Raw genomic sequence first — 27,453 nt, forward strand, 5'->3', positions numbered from 1 at the left:
TATACTATATTATAGTATAGTATATATTATAATATAGTATAATTTATATATTATAGTATTATATTATATATATATATAGTATATATTACAGTATAGTATATATAATAACATTGTATTTTATACTATATTATAATATACTAATTAAATATATACTATATTATATTATATTATATTATAGTATAGTACATATATTACAATACAGTATAATTTATACAATAGTATTATATTGTGTATATATATAATTATAGTAAATATTACAGCGTAGTATGTATTATAATATAGTGTGTGTGTATTATACTATATTATAATATACTATACAATATTATATTATATTAGAGTATTGTATATTATACTGTATTATAATAAACTAATTAAATATACTATAATATAGTATAATTAAAAATACTGTACTATATTATATTATATTAGAGTATTGTATATTATACTGTATTATAATAAACTAATTAAATATACTATAATATAGTATAATTAAAAATACTGTACTATATTATATTATAGTATAGTATATATCATAGTATATTTAATTATACTATATTATAATATACTATACAATATTATATTATATTAGAGTATTGTATATTATACTGTATTATAATAAACTAATTAAATATACTATAATATAGTATAATTAAAAATACTGTACTATATTATATTATAGTATAGTATATATTATTATATAGTATATTATAATATATTGTAATATACTAAATAAATATATACTATAATATAGTATAATTAAATATACTATATTATAATATATTTATACTATAATACGTAAATCAAATACATGAAAAAAAAAAAAAAATCTTCCCCAAATCTATAAATAATTTTAGTATTAGACAAAAACAAAGACCAATTTTTTTAATTACATCCTAAAATTTTGAACTATATTCTATGCTAAATGGTGCTTGTTTTTTTTTGTCGTACAGTCTTCTATTTGCCCCCTCCTACACAAAAACAGGTTTGAACGTATGATGATGATGTATCTTGTCAATCTGTCGTCGTCGTTGTCGTCGTCGTCGTCGTCGTCGTCGTCGTCGTCGTCGTTGTATGATGACGATTCAAACTCGGTGATTCTCGAGCAGAATTGACAGACGTACTCGGTCGAGCGTACGGCAAGCAAACTGACCCCATCAGTTCGCGATAGTGATGTAGTTATCTTTCTATCGACACCTTGGCAAGTTGTGCCGTGTGATTTTCTCTTTTCTTCCCCTATCTCTCTCTCTCTCTCTCTCTCTCTCTCTCTTTCACTCTCACTCTCCTTCTCTCTTAATCTTTTTCTTTTTCTTTATCTCTTTTTGTTTGTTTGTTTGTTTTTTTTTTTATTCGTCTTCCTTTAGGCAAATATTTAACAATAAAGTGCATTATTAAAAAAGTGACATTGAAGCAAGGCAGGGCAGGAAGTGTTTCGATAGATGATAGTCGAAGATAAATCTTCCCCCCCCGTAACCCTCCATAACCAGCGTGCTCCTTTTTAAAAAATAAAAAAATAAAAATAAAAGAAATTAACAGAAAATTCGTCAAAAATAATATCGCATTAAAAAAACAATTTTGCGATTAGTTCAATTAGATTCCACTGATTTCAGATTTTTCATCAGAAGAGAGCTTTTTATTATGTTTAGGTAAGTTTTATTTATTTATTATATTTCGTTTTGTTTTTTTTTTGTTTTTTTTGTTTTTTTTTTTTCAATTTTACTCGAAATTTTTGTTCAATATTCTCGTTTTAATGTGTGGTGTTGTTTAGTTATTAATAAAATATTATTTATATATATATATATATATATATATATATATATATATATATATATATATATTATATATTTTATAATTTATTTTATATCATATTTATTTAATATTATATAATTTGTTTTATATATATTTATATATAATTTATATTATAATATATTATATTATATTTATTTAATATTATAATTTTATATATATATATTATATAAAATTAAATATATATAAATAAATATATAAAATTATATATATATTAAAAATATATATATATATATATATATATATATATATATATATATATAATTTCAGTATTGTTTATTGAAGAACTTTTGATTAATAATGTGTTATAAATAATAAAATAATTTTTATAATAGAATGAAAATTTCGAGATTATTATACATGGGATGGTTGAAAAGTTCTGAACTTAAAATCTCAAATGTAATTTTATTATAAAAAAAAATTATTTTTTTTTTTTTTTTTTTTATTAAAGTTTGAAACTTTTGAAATCAACCCTCTTATATAATGATCAATTTAATAATTTTTAATATAATATATTTAATATCATAAAATTATATATATTTTTGTATGTATGTTTATTTATTTAGATATTTTTTAAAAGATTGTATTTATAAGAAATAAAAATGCGTTTATACTTTAGCAATAATATATTGAACAAATGATTTCTTTAAAACGATAAAATATGCGAATTGTGTGACCATCTGTTCAATTATTAAGAATACGTGTGTCTAGAAACGTACCCCACATCTAAGCACTTCTAACTAACATAAGAGATTTTTCGCGTTATGCTAAAAGGATTTGAATATGAGCTTTATACCTACACACATTCATTTATACATGAATAATGTATACAAGACGATATGTAATATTTCTATTTGCCATTCAATTTACATCTTAGATTAGACGGGTGATAATTTATCTTAATTTAATTCTATTACTAACTATATAAGTATCTAATGTTTTATTTATATTTTTTATTTTTAAAACACAATAATTTTAGTTCATTCAAAATTTTAATGACATTTCAATAAGTATTCATCATTTAGCAATAAAAATTTTTATTTTAAAGTTTCACGCAAGAAAATATCGAGTAGATTAGCAAAAATTTTCTTTTTTTTAAATCTTAAACAATAATTTAGTAATGATAAAAGATAAGTACAAAAATACGATGAATATTTTTCTACACGCGTTGTTTTGTTTTTTTATTTAAAAAAAATATATTTTTTTTAAATTTGCTTATAACAATTTAATTAATATTATATTATATTATATATTAATATAAAAATATATATAAATATAATTATATATAAAATATTTATATAAATTATTTTATATAAAATTTTAGAAAATATTATATAAATTTTTTTATAATATTCTTTATATAATATTTATGTAATATTATAATTATATATATATAAAGAGAGAGAGAGAGTGAGAGAGGGAACAAAAAAAAATAAATATAATATAATAAAATAATTTAATAATATAATAAATTAATATTTAATAATATATAATATACAATAATTTAATAATATAATAATATAGAAGAAAAAGAAGTTTATTTTTCAGGTATACCCCTTTAGGGTGTTTACCCCGAAGGCCCCCCCCCTACATGATATAATATAATAATATAATATATTGAATAATATTATAATTCTATTAAATATTATGTAATATAATATAATATTTATAGAATATATATATATATCTGTCAAAACATTGACACATAATCTTTTATATTAAGTTACTCTCTTTGATAGAGAAGAGTATGCGAAGTATGATGGCGTGGTCGGTAGTACTGGTACGTCAACGCATTGCTAAAATGCTTTCTATTATCCTGCTAAATCAGCTTATAAAGCCTGATAATGAGCCGCGTGAATTTCAAGCGGAGATAGTTGGCCTCCTCGTTCAAATGCGTTCATACTAACTATACATAAGCTGCATTATGATCGTCGTAATACTACCTTATCTATCTCTATCTCTATCTCTTTCTTTATTTATTTCATTCATTCTTTCCAATGAATAGATTTTTTTTGTTTTTTTGTTTTTTTTTTTTCATTTTGTTAATTTACAACATTATCAATCTATACCTAATTAATTATTATTATTATTACTATTATCATTCGATTGTGTTAAGTAAATGTTTGATTTCAAAATAAACCAAATGTTATATTCGACATTTTAATCATTTTTATTCGTTTCATTTTTTTTTTATCGTAACGTATTTTGTATTTTTTTTTATTTTTAGAACGGTATATCAAAAAAGTATATTGACTATATATATATATATATATATATACGTATTCGTTCGATCGTAAAATAAATCTTGCTAAATGAAAAGAATGAGAATAATATTTGTTCAAGGTATTTTATGAAATTCTTTTTGTTCAATCAATTGTAGAAATTTTTTATTTTTTTTTTTTTCTTAATTAACGATAACGACAAAAAAATATCGATTATTTGGAAAGAAATGAAGCTTGATGAAAAGTATTTTTTTTTTTTTTTTCTAACGATGAATAATAATACGTAGTATAAGAAAATGATAAAAGACACAAGATGGTTCAAAAAAATAATATTTACATGAAAATACGTTTATTGATTTAATAAATAAGCAATAAAAAAAATTATATAAGTACGTTCTAATCATAAATAATAAAAAAAAAATTGTATTATTAACCTGTAGAGTTCTATGGACGCATATATGCGTTTGGTAAAAATTACTAACCTTATCATTCGAAGCATATGCGTGTTTGTTAATATTAATGTAAAATAATGTAATGTTTATATTAATTAATTAAATTATATTCACAATAACAAAAAAACTTTAATTATTAAATATAATTTATTATTAGAATCTGATTAATAATAAATTATTTTGTTTAAAAAACTGTAATTATTTAAACTTTAATTATTAAATTTAATTTATTATTAGAATCTGGTTAATAATATATATATAATAATATTTAATAATACTTATTTATAATAGTTATATAATAAATTATTTAATAATATTAATTTTATATTATTAATTTAATAATATAATAATAATATTTATATTTAATTTATATTATTTATATTTAATAATATAATATTAATTTACTTATTTAATATTATTAATTTAATAATATTATTTAATATTAGTTAATAATAAATTGTTCCAACAAAACACTTCACTTAAAAGTATTCACCTCTCAAAGGGTTAATATTTTACTTTTATATATATATATATAGAACAGAAAAAATATAATTAATTAAATAACATAATATTTAATTAGAATCAATCGAAGGGTTCGGTATAAAATAGAAAATAATAGGAAAGGGTTTGTGTATATATATTTGTTCATATATATAAAAGATAAGCATTATGACGAGATAATGCGCAGGTCTATTTGAAAAGCGAGAAGAAAAATAAGTATAAGAAGATTATCCGTGTTAATTTCACGCGTGATGAACACGCAACAATTCTGAACTTCGAATAAAAGAAGTTGAAAACAACGCCTACCCACGCGCATGTGACTATTGCGTTTGATTTATTACACACCAACTGTATATACATATATATATATATAAATAATGCTTTAAACTAACGTTGTAAAATCATTCTTCGCAAGCACGATTATACGAATAACTTTAATAACGATAGACAGAAAGAGAGAGATTCAACAGGCTACGAAGGTTAAAGGTTTTTAAGTACTATATTAACACCCCTATGATGTGTGAACATGCATGTTGTGTGTGTTCATAAATGTGTATGTGTGTATTTGTACGAGTTAATATCCTAAGGTTAAATCTAAATTTTATTCGTATCAATATTAATTCGCCATCAAATTTGTCTTTTATAACGAAAGATAAGAACAACTTTGTTTTTTTATATAATTTCTATCCTCTCATTTGCATTTGATTTCAATTTCGAATTTGTTTTATTCACACAATGATAAATGTATTTTTTTTTTTTTTTTTTTTTTTTGGGTTTTATCCATCGTGTGAGATATTTTTATACTTGAGTAAATATCACGTTCTTTTTATAGATCGATAAATCGTTCGAAAGATATACGTTTGTTTTTTTTTTTTTTTTTTTTTTTTTAATTATATTATAAACAAAAAAGTAAAAGTGAAAATGTGTACATAAAACAATTCGTTTTTACAAGATTATTAATGTACTGGTTTAAAAATTTATTTGAGATTTGAATGATCGTCAGAAAAATAAATTCTTTCGATGAAAATATTTTGGTATAATGTATTTGAATTTTAAAAAACAAATTGCGATCAAACAATCTATCATCATTATCTTGAAATTGTTTGATACAATTTATCAAATTTTAAAAATTATATAAAAAAATTTATTATATATGAAATATAATATTATAATAAAATGTAAAAAATAATTATTTATATAATATTTATTTTTTATATAATTATTATTTATATATTACATTTTATATTTTATATAATTTTTAAATTTTAATTATTTATTTAATTATGAATTTTTATTTCTATAAATATATATTCTATATACATTATATTAATATATAATTAATTATAAAAAAAAATTTTGATTTATTTATTTTATATAATTCTTAATTTTATATAATTATACATGGTGTTCCAATTAGAAGGGACCTGAAAAAAAAATAGGATACGAAGACCGCGAATGGAAGGTCGCGCTCAGGGACGGGAACAATGGCGGGATTTGATATTTGCGGCAATGAACTTTCGTGTTCCTAATGTCAATTAATAATAATAATAATTATATAATAATTATATAAAAATTGTATGTGTTCGACAAAATCATTTTTTCAAGATTCAAAAGAAGAGAAAACCCCAACGTACTTGTTACTGATTCGCATTAATATTAAAGTATGTCAAACATGTTTTTGATTTACGATGTCAATTTCAGTTGTGATTCTTTTTTCTTTTTTTTTTTCTTTTTGTTTGCACTTACCACGACAGATTTATTAACGTTTATACGATACGATACGAATAATAATAACCTGTTTTACTCTCTGAATCGTTATTCATCGATATCTTTCAAATTACACCACATAACACACACACGTACAAACATTCTTGTATACATTCTTGTATACAAAATTAAATTCAAAACAAAAAAAAAAAAAATACGGAAACAAGAAATGATCATAAATCCTGGACATACCTTGTTTTATTTTTTTTTTTTTTTTTTTTTTTTAATTTATTTTCTCAGCGCATACCATTATTCGATACATTTTGTCATAATAAATAATACATCATTGTAATTAATTATTCTTTTCTTTTTTTTTTTTATCATTCCTTCGATAATCGTAAGATTAATAAGAATAACAAAAAAAAAAAAAGAACTATAGCGAAAGATTAAACTCGTATTCCATTATTTCCTAGAAGTTAATTTACATTTTCCAACGCGTGTATGATAATTGATAATAGTCAATGAATGGAGTTTCCTGTTCGTGCGCGTACCAAGCAGCAATTTTTGCAACAACTCGGCTCGAATGGAGTTCGTTCGTTCATACAATCTATATATATATATATATATATATAACAACGAAAGAGAGAAAGAGAGAAAGAGAGAGAGAGAGAGAGAGAGAGAGAGAGGTGTGCTATCGAAACGATACAGCAACATATTTTTGCATACTACTTGCCGGTTGATTGCCCCCCCGAGCACGTTGATGACGTCAGTAACGTTTTCGATGACTCACATTATTATATGTGATACTGCCGGTTTACACGTAGCACATTTAATAAAAGCTCACACACCTTTTTGTCTATTATGTACGTATATATTATGCTTATTTTCTTGTTTTTTTTATTTTTTATTTTTTTTTTATTCTTTCTATTTTCCATTCTCTCCCTACGTTCGCCATTATCGTCGGTATTTTAAAAAGAAACACAACTCGTTTGACAACTGGTATCAATACAATGATTTATTATGTATTTTTTTTTTTTTTTTTGATATTATTTAGAAAATGTTCTTTTCTCGATTAATATATTCATTTTTTTTATATGCACATTTTTAAATATTAATTCTAAATTACATGAGAACAAATTAATTGAATCATATTGAGATAATAAATCATTGGTTATATATACGTTACTCGTCTTCATCTGTTAAACAAAGATGACAGAAAAGTCGTGTGAAATTTGTTGATGCTTCTGACAAATTTTTCTATCTATCGTTCTCTTTTTATTCGCCAAGGTTGTATTTAAATCAGACTTAAGACAGCTAAATGATAAGGTGACATTAAAATCAGAATTTGTAGTAGGAATCGTTCGAAATATGTAAACTATAAAATGTAATGGCTAGAACGATACTTTTGAGAATTTTGTGTCATCGATTAGTATGCAAATTGTTTTTTTTGCAATTCATTTTTACTATGAATATTAATTTATAGTTTAAGAGTATTAAAGAATGCGAAAACTTTTTTTTTGTATTGCATTTGCTTAAATCATATTTCTGTATTTTAGATAATTTTTTTACATTGATATGTAATACTACTTCGATATAATATAAAAAAATATAAATTTTATAGTTACATATATTTAAAAGATTAATTTTTTATTTTTTTTTTTCATAAAAATTACAGTACTGTTTTACCGACAGTGTTTTGGAATATTCCACGCGAGTTTATTAGCAATTGAAATTTCTCTCTTACGTATTTCTCTTTCACGTGAGTATATTTTTTCTTCTTATCTAGTTTAACCATAAATCAAAATTTTTTAATTAATTATCCTAGAACGAATTTATATATATATATATATATATATATATATATATATATATATTTAGTTTGAAATTAACAGTTATTTCTAAATCTCTGTAAATATATTATATTATAAAATAATATTCCAAACATGAGAAGATAAATGATAAATAAAGGAGAGAAGAAATCGATGGACAAGAAACATCGTTTAGTTTTTTTTTTTTTTTTTTTAGCAAAAAAGATAGACACCAAGGCGTAAATTGAAAGGTTAACATTTTTATTAATTTAGGAACGTCTACTTCGTACATATATATATATATATACATTGATAGATATATGTATATAAACACATATACAAATAGATATAAGATATTCATACTAACTTGTTTTATGTTTTCTTTTTCATTCTTTAAAATCCTATGACAAGTTTGATCAAAAGTTGAAACTCAATAACGGTGATTCGAGAACGTATTAAAAATTAAATAATAAAACAAATATAAAAATATTATAATAATATAAAAACATTCTTGATTACAATCTAACAGTAAATTTCCATCAATTATCATAATCATCATCATCATATATATTTATTTCTACGATTCTTTTTCTATCTTTTTAATATTCACAAGTAATAAGTAATAAAGAGATACTGTTACACAATAAATGATTCATAAGCGCAAAAAGAGGTTCAAAAAGTGGGCATCAATTTACAGCTTGTTAAGCCATTTGAAATCCTATGGCAAACAGCATGTCTCAGCAATTAACACGATTTCATTCGAGCAAAACTTGTTGTCTTAGTTAAAAAGTTCCTAAATTTTTTATGCCAATTCAGACGAAATTTCTATTTTCATTGTTCATTGTCAATTTGATGCTATAATATTTTTGTCCTCTTCTTACCATCGAATACAATATTGCATAACACAATTAATCAATCACTCTTTTCTTATCTTTTAATGTAAACGCTAAACAATTTTATCTGAAAAAAAAAAAAATAATATTCTTAAACGTACATATATACATATATACGTATATGTATTTAACAAGTTTTGTTTAAAAAATATTCAAGATAAAATAAGAATTGAGTCAATTCAAAGATGGCGATCATACGCCATCTACTGATCATCATGGCGGACGTACGAGAAACTTCACCGTTTCGAATAATTTTCTTTCGATTTATACGTAACGAAAGAAAAATATTTCATAAAAATTGAATATTTACAAAGATCACATTGGCATCGATCTACTTTAAACATCTCGTTGACGTAAAAACAAATTTCGCATATACTCTATTACATAACATTCAATAAAGAACAAAATATGCTGATGCTATCATAATAAATAAACCAAATTTGTGTTACGTTTCGAACCTTATCTCGTATTTTTAATTATTTTTAACGAATAATATATATATAAAACCATTAAAATGAAAACACGTGCAAGAGCTTACCAAGGTTACAAATATTGATAACATGAAGCAAAGAACTGCAAAGAACACCAGCAGGCAAATGGCAATTGCAAATATGTTCGTGTAAATATACGCCTTCAAAACGATTCATTATCATCTTCATTCTTTGTCTTTTTATTATTATTTTTTGTCATTTTCAATTTTTATTTCTTAAAGTTCGCAATATTATAATTATCTTTTTTTGAGGTTAGTCCATAAATCATATTTCTAATGTACTCTTCTAAGTTTATAAATCTAAATGAGTAATTTTTCAAAAAATACAATGGTATATTCCATAAATAAAAAAAATAAAAAAGAAGCAAAAGAAGAAGAAATAGAACTACAAATATTATTCTGTTCATTTATTTTCTATTTTTAAGTTACACTAAACCGAATGAGATTCTTTTATTAGTTTGATTTGTTACCAACAGTAGAATCTCAATATTAATGTTGGTATAGTGTTAAGGATTTTATTTGTTTGTTTCATTCTCTTTCTATTTTATCATCATCATCATCATCATCATCATCATCATCTTTCTTCTTTCTTTCTTTCTCAATCATTCTCTTACTCTTTCTCTATAAGTACAATATAGTATTTTCTTTCTCCCTCTCTTTCACTCAGCTCGAAGAGTATCGTTTCATCTCTTCTCTTGAGAAGAACATTTTCGAAGAAATTAAAGTGGGGATGAAGTCTGGTCGTATATAAGCATTCTGCACTCTCGTCTCGCATTGGTTGTTCCCCAATCCGGGCAACTTTTCCAAGACTTGGCAGAGCGGACAACGTAAGTTTTTTATTCATCTAAATATTTAACGCTAGTGATAATTAAATTAAACAATGTTTTTCTAGGATTGATACTAGTGTATGTGAGAGTTTGTGTATCTGTCATGTTTGTGTGTTAGTTGGTGTATGAACACAGGTATCTATGTGTATTTGTTTTGTGCGTTTACAGTGCCATTTTTTAATTTTTCTTCTTTTTCTTTATTCTTCCTTTCTTTTTTCTTCTTCTTCTTCTTCTCCGAGAAAAAACGAGCATCAGATAAAAATTCAGGCTAACCAATCATCGTTTTGTTTTCGTAAGAAGACAAACAACTACTCCTGTTGACCTTCCTTTTTTGGATTCATCCAATTACGTCGTTTTTATTACGAGATATATATCCGCACTCACCAAGAGGAAACTTCCATTGTGAAAATATATCAAAGAAAACGAAGTAACCTATCCCTATCGTTGAACAAACTCAATTAAAATGGGGGATGAAAAATGAGTCATCGTTTACTCGATCTTATCATTACTAAAACAATCCAGTTAAAGTAATTCTTTGAAACAATAATCATCAATTTAATAATATACTTAACTACACATTTTGTCACGATTGTTAAACAATTATCGAATAATCATCAAATTTCCGTGTCGTTTTAATGAATGAAAATGAATGTATGACGATAAGAATTTTCTTGATTGAAACACACAACGATAAGTTAAGATCAAATTAGAAAATGAATAGAAAATTCATTCTTAAATCAATTCCGATAAAAGGTAGATGATAAGAAGATGGCTTTTGTTTTGTTTTATTTTCTTCCATCCTGGAAACTTCTTCCCCTCTCTCTCTCTCTCTCTGATTTTTTTCTTTTTTTTTTTTTTTTTTAAATTGGAGAGTAACTGTAACACATTCTTCGCAGATTCAATTGCTGATCCAAGGACAAAAAGATGATCACGTGATTTATCTCTTCTTCCACCCCGAAGACAACATCTCTTATTTTTGTTCTCTCTATCTTTCTTCTTTTCTCTCATCGGATCGCTTCATATTTAGTCTTCAAGATTTAACCGGTTAAAACCGCTCTTAAAGATTGCAATATTTATACTACAGAGGGCTGGAATAGCCCGAACAAGCGGCTAGTTTAATCGAACCACGTGCTCCTAAGAGCTAACAACAACCAACAGCAACGTCTAACTTATTAATTAATTGTTTGCGCGTTCACTCGCTAACTTTTACTCTTCTTCTTCTTCTTCTTCTTCTTCTTCTTCTTCTTCTGATTCTGATTCTGTTTCTTCTTGATCTCATCTTCATCTTTTTTATTCTATATTGTTTATCAGAAAAACAAAAACAAAAAAAGAACACCACTTCGAATTTGTTTCAGGATGTCAAACAAAATGACGAATTTTTAAAATATACAACTAGTTTCATCATTAACACTAGATATACCACCATTTTCAGTATACCTATTTCTATCACGCTAGTCAAAATGACTGGTGTATAAAAAAAAAATGCTTTTTAAGGCTTTTTTGAGTATTTATTTACTTTTAAAAAATATTTAAAAAAATGTTTAACAATAATAATTTTAATAGATAAATGAATTTATAGACATTTTTAAATAACAAAATGCTTAATTATTTACAGAACTCAAATGTTACATAAAGTAGAAATTTTGAATTAAAATGGCTCGTCTGGTATATCTAATGTTAAACATGTATTTTCACTTATTTTCTTGATTTATTATTCATGTCGTAAAGAATGATTTCTAATTATAGAAATTTTATATGTAAATTTGTTATAATAATATTAAATAACGAACTCTTAATCATGTAAAGTAAAATATCTTATAAATGAAGTTCAAATTTTTTTGCACATATTTTTTTGTTCTTTCTTATGAATCATCGTATCGTTCTTTTTCATTATTTACGAAGAATACTTGTGAGTGTGTGTTTGTAAAATACCATTTTTACATTAATTATAATCAAAAAATAATGTAAATGTATATTTATACATTAATGACATAAAAAAACAATAATAAATCATTTGATACCTTAATCAAAATTTATTATATGAATATTTAATAAAAAAAAAGAAAAAGAAACTATACCGTGTAATGTGTAATCTTAACATTGACCAATAGTAAAAATACATAATTAGAGTAATTGTACATATTAGTAATTTATACTGATAAATTTTGAAATATTATACTATTGCTTTTATAAGCTTTCGAAAAAAATAATGACATATATAATATGCAAATATAATTTTATAATTACAAGGTAACAAAATGCATGTCATTTAATGACATTTTTTTCTCTACGTAATTGCTTGATAAAATGCAATCTTTATTATTAGAACATTTCGTTCAATACATCGTTAATTTCACCCTAAAATCAGAAATTCAAATATTTCTCGAGTTATCGAGTATTCGTATAACAACATTTAACATTACAACACAAGTAATCGATAAAAGTTCTATTGCCAATTTATAATCTTTTTTTTTAACAGCGTTGAACTATAAGCAGAGTCATTTGATAAGACAAATCAACTATAGATTTTTAGAAATTATAATTTACTATCATTTTTGAACTATTTGTGATAATTGATAATCACAAAAATGGTCTCTAACTCTTATCATAAATAATATAATAAATATTATTATATTAATAATATATTATATAATAAATAATTAATAATATAATATATAATAAAACATCATTGAACAACACCTTTTATCAAAATTAATTTCTAACCTAAATTTCAACAAAATATGCATCCCATAATAATTCATTATAATAAATATATACATTATATATATTTATATTTATTATACATATATAATAATAAATAATTAATAATATAATATATAATAAAATGGCATTATACAACACTTTTTATCAAAATGAATTTCTACCTTAAATTTCAACACAATATTCATCCCATAATAAATTCAATTTCATATAACTTTTTACGTTCATACGTTGTAGTCAAAGTGTTTAAACAATTGTAATTACAATTTTTCTTTCAATTAAAAACAAATGATGTTTACAAGATATAGGTCAGATAATTTATTGATTCATTGCTACCAGTAACCTTAAAAATATCTCTTATTTTAATCGTCCTTCATTACTGGTAGGAGGTAATCCTTGCTCCAGTCAGCCAAGGTCACTACCTGTATACTTATATATAATTTTAAATACGTTGATTTTTCTTGTTTTTTTTTTTCTCAATGAACATCGTCCTTCTGCATTTATTTATTTTTTTTTATTTTATCTTCTTTCCTTTTTATATTATTACACTATATTGCTTTTTGTTTGGTCATGGTCAATCCGTTCGACCTTACCAATCATCGTTTCCTTTCGTCGACTGAAAAATGTATTCCTGTATTTCTATTTTCGTCACATAAGAATTGTATCTTCTACATAGAAAGTGTAATGTATCAATTCAATTCAATGAACAAACAAATCTGATAGTAAATCATCAATGATAAAGTATAATTTGATAAAAATGAGAAAGGAAGAAACAAACAAACGTTAGTTCAATATTTCGTCACTAGGGGTAAAGCCCCCATTTCTTAAAATGGAATATACAAATTGCCACCATGTTGACAAGAGTTCAAAAGTAATTAAATATATTAATTGTTTAAATTATGAATAATTTATTATTTTATTTTAAAAATGGACAGAGAGATTTTTCCAGAAGACCAAATAATTAAAACGTTTTCTAGGTATTTTCCATTAGTTTAAGAATTTAACGTTGTCACGATATTAACAAACAAATAATAGAATTGACATTGGAAAAAAATATTAAATTTGTATTATTAATTTAAAACCAACGTATAACCAAAATACAATTAATTTTCAACGTTAAATATTACGAAAAATTCTGACCGTTCAAACAAACATTAGTTCAAGTTTTCATCACTAGGGGGTAAGGCCTCCATTTCTTAAAATGGAATATACAAATTGCCACCATGTTGACAAGAGTTCTAAAGTAATTAAATATATGAACTGTTCAAATTATGAATAATTTATTATTTTATTTTAACTAATAGACAGAATTTTCCGGAAGACCAAATAATTGAAACGTTTTCTAGGTGTTTTCCATTCGTTTAAGAATTTAACGTTGTCACGATATTAACAAACAAATAATAGAATTGACATTGGAAAAAAATATTAAATTTGTATTAATTTATAACCAACGTATATAAGACAAATATTTATGTGTTTTTCTTTAGTTTAGAATATTTAATAACGACAGTGTTAATGTAAATGTTTTTCATTAGAAAAAAAAAAAATTATAAAAAAAAAAACAAACTGAAAAAGATAACAATAATAAATTGTTATTTATGCAAGAGTAAACAAAATGGTATGTAAGAATCAATATAAAAGATTTGCAATATCTTAGAGATGTTGCATTATGAGAAAAAAAAAAGAGAGAGAAAGAGAGAGAAAGAAAGAAAGAAAAAAGTGTATACTATAGTAAGAAGGATAACAAGTAATATATCGCTTTAGTCAGAGTTAGGAGGTGGCAGGTAGTTTTTAGTTGCTTCAACTATCCGACACTCACTTCATCTCCACGCCCCGTCAAACGCGGTTCAAACGTCATTAAATATATATATATATATATAATTCGATTTTATTTTGTGATATTTTTCTTTAAAGATTCGTACATGTTGTTCCGTCCAATTATTCAAATAATTACCCTAAAGAACATTTTATTACTTTACACGTGTTTGGTTATATTTGTTCTTCTTTTTTTCTCAAGTGATTTTTCCTCAATCCCACGTGCTTCACTCATCTTCTTTCAAAAAGAGGGAGGAATACAAACGAGTGTGTATTTGATTTACTTACTTTTAGGTTTATTAGATAAGATTAGAATAATGAGAATTGTTTAGGTAAATAAGTTATGTTATCTTTTTTACGACAACAAAAAATTATATAAATAATTAACAGGGTGAGTCATCTAATTGTACCACCTTAAATATTTCTTTTGTTTATAATCCTATTAGAAAAATTTCAAAGAACAAAGTTATACTATTACAAGGGAGGGTTTGTAAATTTACCATTGATAGAATTTTGTTCTTTTTAAGATTTTACAGTCAATTTTTGTCTTTTTTTTTTTTTTTTAAATGAAATTATATATTTCCCTTGTGCGATACTTTTATAGAACATATACTTGAGATGTTCAAACATCTAAAGATAATTATTAAATCTGTCAACCATAATTATCATTGTTATTTGTAATAATATGAAAAATAAAAAAAATGTTTGGTAGAAAACTCTCGAATGATAAAAAAGGGGATGAGGGAGGATATATTAGTAATAACAATTTCTTTTACGTAGGTGGTGAAGTTGATGAGATTTCAAGGTCATCTTCATTTTTGTAAATAGTATGACCTATTTCTTTTTTTCTTTTTTTTTTTTTTTACCACTTTGCGATAGCTGACATTATTATCACGGTTTCAGTAAGCAGTGTCGTCCCTCACCCCCTCCTTTCTGGACAAATTTGTCAGCAATGAGACTGATTATTATGTCCTTGTGAGACTGACGATAATTACTGAGAACGCTTTACTTACAACTCCGTCAACCAACTATCATCGTACTCTCCGTGTTTCGCGTCTCGATTAGAGCTTTCGAGAGTATCGACTTAACCTCATTTCGACACTCTCGTCGTCACCTCTTCGATTTTTACGATGAATATTTTTGAAAATGAATCCGCAGAAAAATGTGTATTTGTTGACAAATTTGAATCCAAACGATATTAATCAAAATCCAAAATTCTAGTTGAATTTTATTTCCTTGTACTTTTTGTTATCTTTTAATGTAGATAATGTAATATTTCTCATAGTAGATTTTTATTTTTTTATTAGGGTAAATGATTGACCAAAAAAAAAAAAAAAAACATTTAATAAAAAGAAAATTTCGATTGCGTCAAATTCAGTTTTTTCTTTTCTTGTAGAATTAATAATTTTGTATTATCAAAAAAAAAAAAGAATTATTTAGAAACGCAAATTTTTCATTGCATAGGAATTCGATTTCCTTTCTAACATCGTACAATATATTTTTCAAGATTATTTTTTTTTTATATGACCAACATTTCAAGTTTATATTGCGATGTTTATATCTAACAAGTTAATTATAATAATACGTCACAGATGTATAAGCACACATATACGCGTATATATAAATAAATTTAGATTTGTGCATAATTCATCGATAATAATGTGCATAATTAATATTCGAAAGTACTTTAGATAAAAAAAAGAAGATAATTCTAGAGCTAATTAACATTGCATAGTTTAGATTGTAACATAATAAATAAATAATTCGAAGTATATAAACAATTATTGATTGAATATTATTTTTTCTACTTTAAGAAACTTTTTATCAATCAGAAAACAAAAAAAATGTTGTAAAACCAAAAATGATTTAGAAATAGAACATTTAGCATTGTTATTTAGTACAATATGTGTGTATATATGTGTGTCTATGTATGTGCCGCACCTGCAGAGACAAATTGTGGATAGTAATTGAACTCGACCGACCATTGAACTCGATTCTACCACAGATAATTGACGATTCAACAACCGGTGCAATTAACAGCCTCGTGCGACGACCCCGCACACTGTGCCGTATTTTCATCTTCGTAATACTTTCATTCTAATATCCATTTCTATAAATCAACGATCATTTTTTCAGATTGTTCGTTTTTATCTATTTTATTTCTTTTTTTTTCGTATTTCTTTCTTTTATTATTTTACCATCGATAACCAACTTTCAATACTTCATTGATAAACTTCATTGTCTGAATATTGGATAGAAAAAACATTGAAAATAATTCAAAAGATTTTGTATAAAAATAAAAATAAAAATTATTATTGATTAATAATTTTTGAAATATTTAACAAATCAATAATATTATCAAAAAAAAAAACTAGGAAAAAGTGCAGAATTCTAATTTGTTTGATAGATAAAATTAGATGAAAAGTAAAATAGAAAAATGGGAGACCAAAAAGTAATGGCGTCGTTACTACGCATGTCAAATTATTTCTAATATTTTAAATCCAAAAAATTCCGATTGATAATTTTTATCGTAACAATATTAAAAATTTGCACATACCAGATAGAAAAAGGTTATTAATAACGTCATTAATTAATTTAATTATTGATTAATAATAAAAACTTATTTGTTTGAATTTTGAGGTTAAAAAGTGACGTTACTTTCCGGTCAACCAAATATTATAAAATAAAGATTAAAGAAAAAAATGTGACAAGATTAAATGTGTGTGTAGTTTGAGAAGATGGAACTCAAGAAACATTAAATACAATTGCGAGGTACATGTCAAGCTCGCGGAAGAAGCTGCGAAAACGACGCGCATGATGTCGGCTTGTTAGATGATATTATTTAGCGCAGGATATCCGTCAATGTTCTTCAGTAATCCTAACTCGTTTTCTAGAACGCATCTTAAACCTGACACGCTTACTTCTCAATTACTTACTTCAAGCCGCATAACTCGAGTTAGTAGTATTCCTCGAAAGATAATCATACATTTTTTTTTTTCATATTTTTTTTTTTTATCCTTTCTAACAAATTACTCGTCATTATTTCATTTATTTTTTTATTCACATTATTTTTTTCTTGTATTTTTCATATTTTTTTGTTTGTTCATATTTTTGATACAATACGAATGAATGATTGATATAAATTGAAAAATATTAATATTATTATTATTAAATATCATTATGTTTTTAGATTAAATGCATTGTTAAATTGATACAATCTATATATTATATATATTTACTATGAAATTGTTCGTTAATATGCAATTTTAATGAAAGGGGTGTATTTTCATTACTATTCAAATAACATATTATGAAAACTACCCTTCAATGACCGTGTGGCCTAACGGATAAGGCGTCGGACTTCGGATCCGAAGATTGCAGGTTCGAGTCCTGTCACGGTCGAATGTTCCAATTTTTTTTTTTTCTCAATTTTTCACCGTGATTTAAAAAATACAAAATTGTTTAGATTCTTCCAAATACTTAAATATTTTTTTCAACGAAATATTCTTATTCTCTTTTTCTTCTTTTTATTTTTACATTTATAAGTTCAACTTTGATTTCAATTAAATGCAAATAAATAATTTACGCATATAATTAAAAAAATAATCGATTTCATTAATATTGTTGTATTTTTGACGATTCTTATTAAAATGTTCTAAAATTATTTTTTTTTTTTTTCGTTAAGATTTATAAATAACACTTGTTCTCACTCGAGAACTAATCAACTTACTTTTAAACGATCTCTAACGGTCCTCATATCTCGGTTTAGCCTCCAAAGAATATTTCTGTTTCAAGGTTTATGAAGTTTCATTCGTAACGATCGGATAATCACAAAAATGATTGAGAAAATTGCGCGTCAAACGAATTGTTACACACACACATATACGTACCTACGTATTTTTTCTATGTATTATATTTCCTCATTTGTGAACCGTAAAAAAAAGAAAACGATAACAATGATAATAATAAAAATACTGTCAATCATGTTGTGCTCAATAAAAATCTATTAGAATTATTTTAGTTAAAAATCAAGATTACATTGATAATAATAAAAAAAAAAAAAAAAAATTAAGAAAAAAAACAATAATTAAATGAAACGTAAAAATTAACAATACGAGAGTTGATTTATTGTTTGTTTTTTTATTAATTATTTTATTTTCTCTCTCACACACACACACACACACACACTGTCCACTTGTTTGCCTTTTCCTTGGATTTTTTTGTGTTTTAGTTTAGTTCTGCTTTTTTTTTTTATCTCATTATTTATGATTTCTTAGTATCAACATAAGACTGATCAATAGGTAGAATGTTATAACGTTTATTATTGTTATTATTATCACGTAGCAATAGTAAAAAAGTTTCAAGTCGAGTATTTATTATTCTTCTACAAGAGTAAAATACGAATTAAGTCTCGCTTATAAATCGTTTACTACAAACTACCTTCATTATCCTCTGTGATCATCGGGGAAGTTGCAAATCGTTGTTCTTTAGAACATTGCATCCCACGCTTGCTATCAGTACCATTACAAATTGACCCAGCTTAACCCTCTTGTATTGATTTAATATGTACTACAACACATAATAGTGTTTCACGCATCTACATATATAAAAGTATCTATTTATTTATTGAACAAAAATATCTAAAATCAATCTTATTTATTCCTTTAATTTGTTATTGCACATATATGAAACGTTTATTATGAAAAGAAATATATTAAAATATGTAAAAATATTTTCACATGTGTGAAAATAATATTTGGTTATTAAATAAAATCAATTAATTGCAGTAATAAATTGAAATGCGTATAAATGTGATTTATTTTGATGATTATTTAAATAATATGATTGTTTTATTGTTTTTAGCTCGCGAGTGAGCGCAGAACCTAGCCCCGCCGACGAGCAGCAGCAGCAGATCAGCACAGATTTAACAAGAAGTCTTCAACGAGAGTTCAAGGTCCACTTAATCGTCATCGTCAACAAAATATCTAACGAACTTCATCATCTTACACGAATACTCAGCTACATCTGATAAATTTACCAAGCCAGATTCACCCCACTGCACGGACATCGTAGAATGGTAGAAGGTGAACCCGAATCAAAGCACAACGATAGTAAGTTTTGTTTTTATTTTATAATTAAAACTTATTATAAAATAAATCATTTTCAATGATATTGGATATTGTTAGTAAGTTAAACGCAATAGTTGATAGAGCTCGCACTTCCACGTGTTACTCGAACGACGTACAGATAAAGAAGAAGGAAAGAAAGGAAGTAACAAAGGAATATCGCCGTGTGCACTGGCACACCTATTTCTGACAGAAATAAATATGGTCGTCAATTACATTGTATTATTTTAAATATCATTTAAAAAGTACTAACTTATTTATTGAGAAACAGTAGACAATTCATTTGATCTTTAAACAAATAAAAAATAAACTTGTCTAAATAAATTATTTATATAAAATTTATATTTACAGAGTGTGATGTAAAAGACGAGCGCCCAAACGGTTGTGGTTCCAAGGAACTTGAACTTGCCCGTAAGTATAAATACATAATCCTAGATAAATATTTAAATATTGAATTTATTTTTTGATACATTCGATTGATTAAAACAATCCTGACCTTATTCAATCAATCATTTGAGTTTGAAATTTTTTGTTTGGTAGGAATCGGGCCCAAGGATAAGAACCTAGATCCAGAGAAAGGATCCTGCATCAAAGCCGATTTCGAAAAGGCCATCGAACTTACCGGTAAATTTTAATTTTATTTTTAAATATGGTAAATAAACAAATTGGAATAAAATATATTTAATATTTAATTTTATAAAAATATTTAACACGTTAAGCGCCACGTCAGCCATCGGTGACTGACACTAGACTTTACGTTTAGGCCGCGTCAGTCACGGGTGACTGACACTTCAAGTATTTTTCAATACAAAATAATGTCTGTGGCCTGACAGAAATTTCCCTAAAAATTCGCGTGGCGATGAATTGAATTCGATTATATTAAAAATGATGTAAAAATGTTAATTATTTTGAAAATGTTGTATACAGAGTATGGCAAGTTTCATTACTTCCTGCTCGCGGTATGCGGCTTCGTCAGTACCAGTGAGGAGATGGACGTAATTTCCATGTCCTTTATCTTACCAAGTGCACAATGTGATCTAAAACTTGATACCCAAGCTAAGGGATGGCTCAACTCGATCATTTTTATTGGCATGATGGCCGGTGCGTACGCCTGGGGCTCCGTTGCGGATGCCTTGGGTCGTCGCAAGGTCCTCATTGCCATATCCTTCATGAATGCCCTTTGCATCGTTGCATCCAGCTTTAGCCAGTCCTACGAACTCTTCATGTTCTTCCGTTTTCTAAACGGTGCAGCGTAAGTTGCCGCAATTTATTAAATTAGTTTTATTATTTTGTCAATTAAAATTTTCCATTTCTTTTTTTATGTTTCCTTTAGACTTGGAGGAAGCGGCCCGGTCATCTGGTCGTATTTTGCCGAGTTCCAACCTAAATCAAAACGAGGCTCCATGCTTTCATTCATGGCAGCTTTCTGGACACTCGGAAATCTCTTCGTAGCTGGTAAGATGATGATATTTTCAATTATGATTACGATTACAAACCACAAATAAATATTTTTAAATAAATAGATAAACAGGAAGTATTATTTTTAAAATAAAATAAAATAATAAATTATTCATAATTTGAACAATTAATTAATTGAATTACTTTTGAACTCTTGCCAACATGATGACTATTTGTATATTCCATTTTAGGAAATAGGGCCTTACTCCTAGTGACTAAAAATTGAACTAATGTTTGTTTGAACGGACAGACCTAATATTATTTCTTTTTTTCTTATCACTTTATTTATCTTTTCTTATTAATTAAGGTTTGGCATGGTTGATCATCCCTCAAGACATTGGTATCACAAGTATAGCATTCACATATAACTCTTGGAGAATCTTCCTGCTGATCTGCGCTGCTCCGTCGTTCATCGTGGCGGGGCTGCTTCTGCTGCTCCCAGAATCCCCCAAATATCTTTTATCCTGCGGAAGATATCAGGAAGCTCTTGATATCTTCCGTGGTATTTATGCCATTAACACTGGCAGGTCTCGCGACAGTTACACGGTAAGTCAATAATTGTTTTCTTTTATTTTTTATTAAAAAAAGAAAACATAAAATGCAGATACTTTGTTTCTGTCATAAAAATTTGTATTTTTTATTTTTAAATTAATATCAATTAGTTTTTTACATACTATGATGATATAAATTGAAATAATAATTCCGGCAGGTAAAAGAACTGATCCTCGATGACTTCCAAGAACCAGAGCCTGTCAAGGCCGATATCGTGGAACGGAGTAAATGTAAGATGATGCTCGGTGACATCCTGGATAACAGTCGTCAATTATTTGTCTCACCGATACTCCGTTTCACTGTCGTCTCCATCATTATAAACTTCACCTTCCATATCGGTTATTATGGTTTAATGATGTGGTTCCCGGAATTGTTTAATCGATTCGACGAATTTCATCGTGACCATCCGGGCCAATCAACATCCATATGCGAGGTCACCGATTACGTTGTTAACAGGGGTTCACATCGTATCGAAAATGTTTGCAATGATAAAATCGGTTCTTCCGTTTTTATGGAGTCACTTATTACTGTGGCTTCTGCTATTCCGGCTAATATCGTTGCCGTTCTGGGAATGGATCGTCTTGGTCGTAAATTTTTCCTTGGTAAATATTCAAAATTCAATTTCTTTTTATCTCTTGTTTATATATTTTTAAACATTTTTCTTCATTATAAGAAAATACAAGGTTAACCAGAAGTTCGTGTATAGGTCAATATTGTTAACACTTTAATGGCCGCACGTGTAAGCAGGCAAACGCCGTCAGGGGTCCGGTAATATTTTTCAAAAATTAATTAAAAAAAAACTTTATTGTCATTTACGAAAAAATTAACATAAAACAAAAAAACAACAAATTTAATTTTATATATAATTTTAAATATATATATAAAGTTATAAATAAAATAACGGCCAATGTGTTCCGGCTATCACACACATGTTGTATGAGCGGCCATTAAAGTGTTAATTAATTTTTTAAAATTACCAACAAACTATTAACTCATTGATAAACTTTTTTATTTTAATTTTTAGTGTTCAGTACTCTCTCGTCGGGACTCTGTTCTATCGGATTGTACTTCGTGTACAACAAATATCACAATCTCATTGTCTCGGCCTTCTTCAGCGGTGTAATCAGTTGCGGTAATGCCGCATTAGACTGCCTGATCACTGAAGTATTTCCAACTCATCTACGTGCAACAGGTATCGCAATTTCGATGGTTGCTGCACGTCTCGGTGGTATCATCGGTAATATTGTTATAGCTCAACTTTTGGACATGTATTGTCCAGCACCCACATTTATCGTCGCTGGTCTTTTGATCGGTAAGTTCTTTTTCATATCTTTGTTATTTTTTGAAGATTTTTAGACTCATTTTGTTCACAAATTATTTAATAATTATTTTTTCAGGTGGCGGTTTACTGTGCCTATTTTTACCAAATACAACTCGTGAACCACTTTCTTGACATTGGCTAAATAAATCAACGTTGTGTTGTTCCTCAACGAATCGTGTACAGTCTATCGTCTTACGTGCATTTTATTTCGTTGCAATAATTTTTGATTTTTCCTTACCATTTGTTATTACCTACGACTTGTAGTAGATATATAATATGTTTTATTATTAATATTTTCTTTACATAAGGATCGTCCAAGTGCACATAAAAAAAAAAAATTAATGAAAAAGACAAAAAAAAAATTAATTTAAAAAATAATTAAGTAATATTATATACAAGCACATGAAACTAAAATGGAGTGATTGGAAGAGAGTTCGTTTCGCGAAACAAATATTCGCAAGTATTACTTATATGTTTGTTTATAATGAAACTTTTTAAAAGACGATGACACACATCTCGATTTTCCATTAATATTAATTCTATTAGAACAAAACAAAATTTTATATACATATCTTTTCGTCATCCTTCTTCAAAACTCTTTCTAATGTTACTCATACATAGGATAAAACCAAAAGTTCTTAAATGATGTTTAAATTTAATTACTCTTTTTCTAAACTCTTCAAATTAAAACTAGAAGCTTAATTAAATCTTTCAAATTAATTATAGACTTTTGGTCAACCTTGTTTAAGATTTAAATTTATATATTAACCAATTGAAAAAAACAATTCATTGAAAAGTTAAACTCTGTTTAAAAGGTACAAATATAAGAATTATTTGTGTTAAGAGATTTTGACTATTATATATATATATATTATATATTTTGTTATACTGATAGATAATATGTTTCATTATTAAAATAACAATCGGTCGATAAAATCTCTAATATTAGAAATAATATGCAAAAATATTCGAAAAGTTGTGGGTCGAGAATGCTCTCTCGGTTCGGATACCCATAATTTCGATTAGTATAGCATATCTCTATTTTAAATATACGTATTACTTATATATAGCGTTGTATAATGCAATAATTATGTTTATTATTAATATTATTATTAATTATTAATATTATTATTATAATTATACATATATATATATATCCCTTTAAAATTTTTTCATATTATCTTTCTACTTTTGAATGTCTCTCATTAAGCATTTATAATTAAAAAAAAAAAAAAAAAAAAAACATCAGTCATAAGAAAATAAATAATAAAATGTAAATTTAAATAAAACATGTTGAACAAAAAATATATCAACAACACAAAGAAAAAGTTTAATGTTGAATAAAGCAATAATTTTATGTGTTCGTAAAAATTATTGTGTATATAACACTGTTCGTACTAAATTGTACTTTAACTTACAAACAGTAAGTATTCAATTATTTAAAAAAAAAAAATAAAATAAATTAATTGAAAGTATTCAAAATGTTATTCAATCAAAATTCATTTATAAGTTTATTTTTAATATAAAAATATAAAAATTCTTTATTCTTATATCTTATAAGAAATAGAATAACTGTGAAATGTTTATTAATATAAACTGGTGATTATGAAAGTGATGTTATATATTTATTAAATATATTTTAGTCAATTATTAAAAAATAAAAAAATAAGTATATCTGTGTTCTTGAAAGAAAAAAAAATAAATAATTCTTAGCCATGTAAATTAAACATTTTAAGTATAACAAGACAAAAAATATGTCTTTTGATATCTTAAATGACTAAGACCACTTTTATTATCACCGATCAAGTTAATGATGGATTTGAAGGAATTAAATAATAAATAATAAAGAAGAAAGTAGTCTTAATATTGTTTAAAGTCTTTTAATGCATAAGTATGAATAAAAATTACTCCCTCATCATCTTTTCTTTTTGTCTAGCAAGCTTCTTCTTGCTCAATTTTTTCTTCGAAGGCTCTTCTTCTGTAGCTTTCGAAACAATATCTTCCTTTTCAGTCAATATGACTTCTATATGGGATGGTGAGCTCATGTAAGCTATAAAAAATAATTACATGAATACAATATCAATAATAAATGCAATGTGAATACTACTTTTTTTGTGAATAAAAATAAATCATTGAAAAAAATATTGAAGAACATGAAGAAATACTTACGATTAATACGACCATGGGCACGATAAGTTCTCCTACGTAGACATGGTGCATGATTAACCTGAATGTGATCGATAACAAGACGTTCAACATCCAATCCTCTGTAATCAGCATTACTTTCGGCATTCTTTAAAAGTTGAAGCAAGAATTCTGCTGATTTCTTGGGCCAACGTCCTAAAAGCATAAACAATAAGACTGAATGATCTTCTTCATAATACATTATATTTTTTGTAAATGCAATATTCCAGAAATATTTGAGGTTATTTTATCCTTATAAATCTACCTTGAGTTGTGCCAAATTGTTTAGCTTGAGCACATCGGCCTACTCCACCATTGAACCTTCTGAAAGGAACACACTCTTTATGTTCAATCACATTCTTCAAATATTTTTGAGCTCTACGGAGAGCCATGTTTTTAATAGCTCGTGCTGTTTCATGAGTGTTCTGTAACAAACACAACACCACTGTCAATTTAATATTTTATTTCACTATAACTGTTTTTATATATTAACATGTATTAATATATAACACACATCATTGAGATAAGTTATGTTCACAAGATGCAACAAAATGATATTTACCTTAAAGTGCACACGGAGGTTAGAACCTCGTGCTTTGCACGATTTCGTAGCATTTAATGGTTCGTAAGAATAACGACCCATTTTGTTCTGAAAATAAATCACAAATAATTAATAAAAATTATTAACAATACTTAATCGACATATTTTGTGTTCATCAAAAGATAGGTGTCGCAGTGTCGAGAATCACGACACGCGTATTTGACTACAAATATATTCACTGTTTTAAACGAAATTACGAAATATATATTACAAACGAAATATCTAATTAGATATTTTGAACATAATAGATGAATATTTGTTTAATTGATAATAAAATAAAACGACAAATGTAAACGGATTCCATAGATTTCACATAATCCGCACATACCTCTTACCACACGGTTCTAACAAAAAGGATGTCTTGAAACGAGCACTGTCGAACTTCCTTTCCGAAAACAGTGATACCAACTTACTAAAACTTTATTTCAAATAATCCAACGTGAACACAAATTTACAATATAAACTTTTATTTTATTAAAACTATTTATCACATTTAATATAAAATTAATAAAAAAAAAAAACATTTATAACAAAATATAAAAATGGCGTCTAATTATTAATTAAAAACTATATTAAAAAATTTTTAATCTTCGTATCTGTTGAGATAAATATTTCAATCCTTTATTTTTTTTTTTTTTTAAATCGATGAAAATAATCAAATGTCATGACTCAAAACGTTTTGGTCGAACCTTCAAAATAAAAATTACATTATTCTTAATACTATCGTCAAATATTTCATCACTTGTAAGTAAAATTTAATTAAGAACAATAGAAATAATACAATAATAATGTTAATATATTTTTAATAAATAAAACGAAACATTTATCTTAGTTTTTTATAGATAAAATCGAAGTTTTGTTGAACGATAGATACGCCCCTGAATATACAATGATTTGTGATCACGGATTCGGTTAAAAGATTATTATAGTTTTTTTTTGTATTTCCCTATTGTTTGGTAAAAGAAAACTTAG

At 25.6% G+C, this 27,453-nt stretch overlaps 2 protein-coding genes and 1 non-coding gene across 8 annotated transcripts; 2 read left to right on the forward strand and 1 right to left on the reverse strand.

Moving 5' to 3' along the window:
- Positions 1-1,032: 1,032 nt before the first annotated feature.
- Positions 1,033-25,171, forward strand: LOC107066111 (synaptic vesicle glycoprotein 2B). 6 transcript variants are annotated; one of them, XM_015320417.2, is made up of 11 exons: positions 1,033-1,172; positions 1,362-1,643; positions 20,103-20,350; positions 20,717-20,776; positions 20,906-20,989; positions 21,293-21,617; positions 21,699-21,820; positions 22,131-22,369; positions 22,533-22,977; positions 23,400-23,687; positions 23,773-25,171. In XM_015320417.2, the coding sequence occupies exons 3-11, from the start codon at positions 20,314-20,316 to the stop codon at positions 23,826-23,828; spliced, it is 1,656 nt and encodes a 551-aa protein (XP_015175903.1). In that variant the 5' UTR covers positions 1,033-1,172; positions 1,362-1,643; positions 20,103-20,313; the 3' UTR covers positions 23,829-25,171. The 6 variants fall into 6 exon arrangements, with proteins under 6 accessions (XP_015175903.1, XP_089033458.1, XP_089033459.1 ...); XM_089177332.1 differs by having other exon boundaries at positions 1,057-1,198; XM_089177333.1 differs by having other exon boundaries at positions 1,092-1,198; positions 1,608-1,643.
- TRNAR-UCG (transfer RNA arginine (anticodon UCG)) lies at positions 18,569-18,641 on the forward strand. Its single transcript has one exon. It is a non-coding gene; the product is annotated as a tRNA-Arg (tRNA).
- Positions 25,172-25,560: 389 nt separating the features above from the next.
- Positions 25,561-26,875, reverse strand: RpL17 (ribosomal protein L17). Its single transcript, XM_015320325.2, has 5 exons — positions 26,810-26,875; positions 26,443-26,529; positions 26,146-26,305; positions 25,866-26,036; positions 25,561-25,746 (listed from the first exon to the last, which is right to left on the reverse strand). The coding sequence occupies exons 2-5, from the start codon at positions 26,521-26,523 to the stop codon at positions 25,601-25,603; spliced, it is 558 nt and encodes a 185-aa protein (XP_015175811.1). The 5' UTR covers positions 26,524-26,529; positions 26,810-26,875; the 3' UTR covers positions 25,561-25,600.
- Between the last annotated feature and the right edge of the window lie 578 nt (positions 26,876-27,453).

Source organism: Polistes dominula, unplaced genomic scaffold (assembly GCF_049000335.1).
Source record: "Polistes dominula isolate Pdom_NZ unplaced genomic scaffold, Pdom_raw_medaka contig_20, whole genome shotgun sequence".
Classification (NCBI taxonomy): domain Eukaryota; kingdom Metazoa; phylum Arthropoda; class Insecta; order Hymenoptera; family Vespidae; genus Polistes; species Polistes dominula.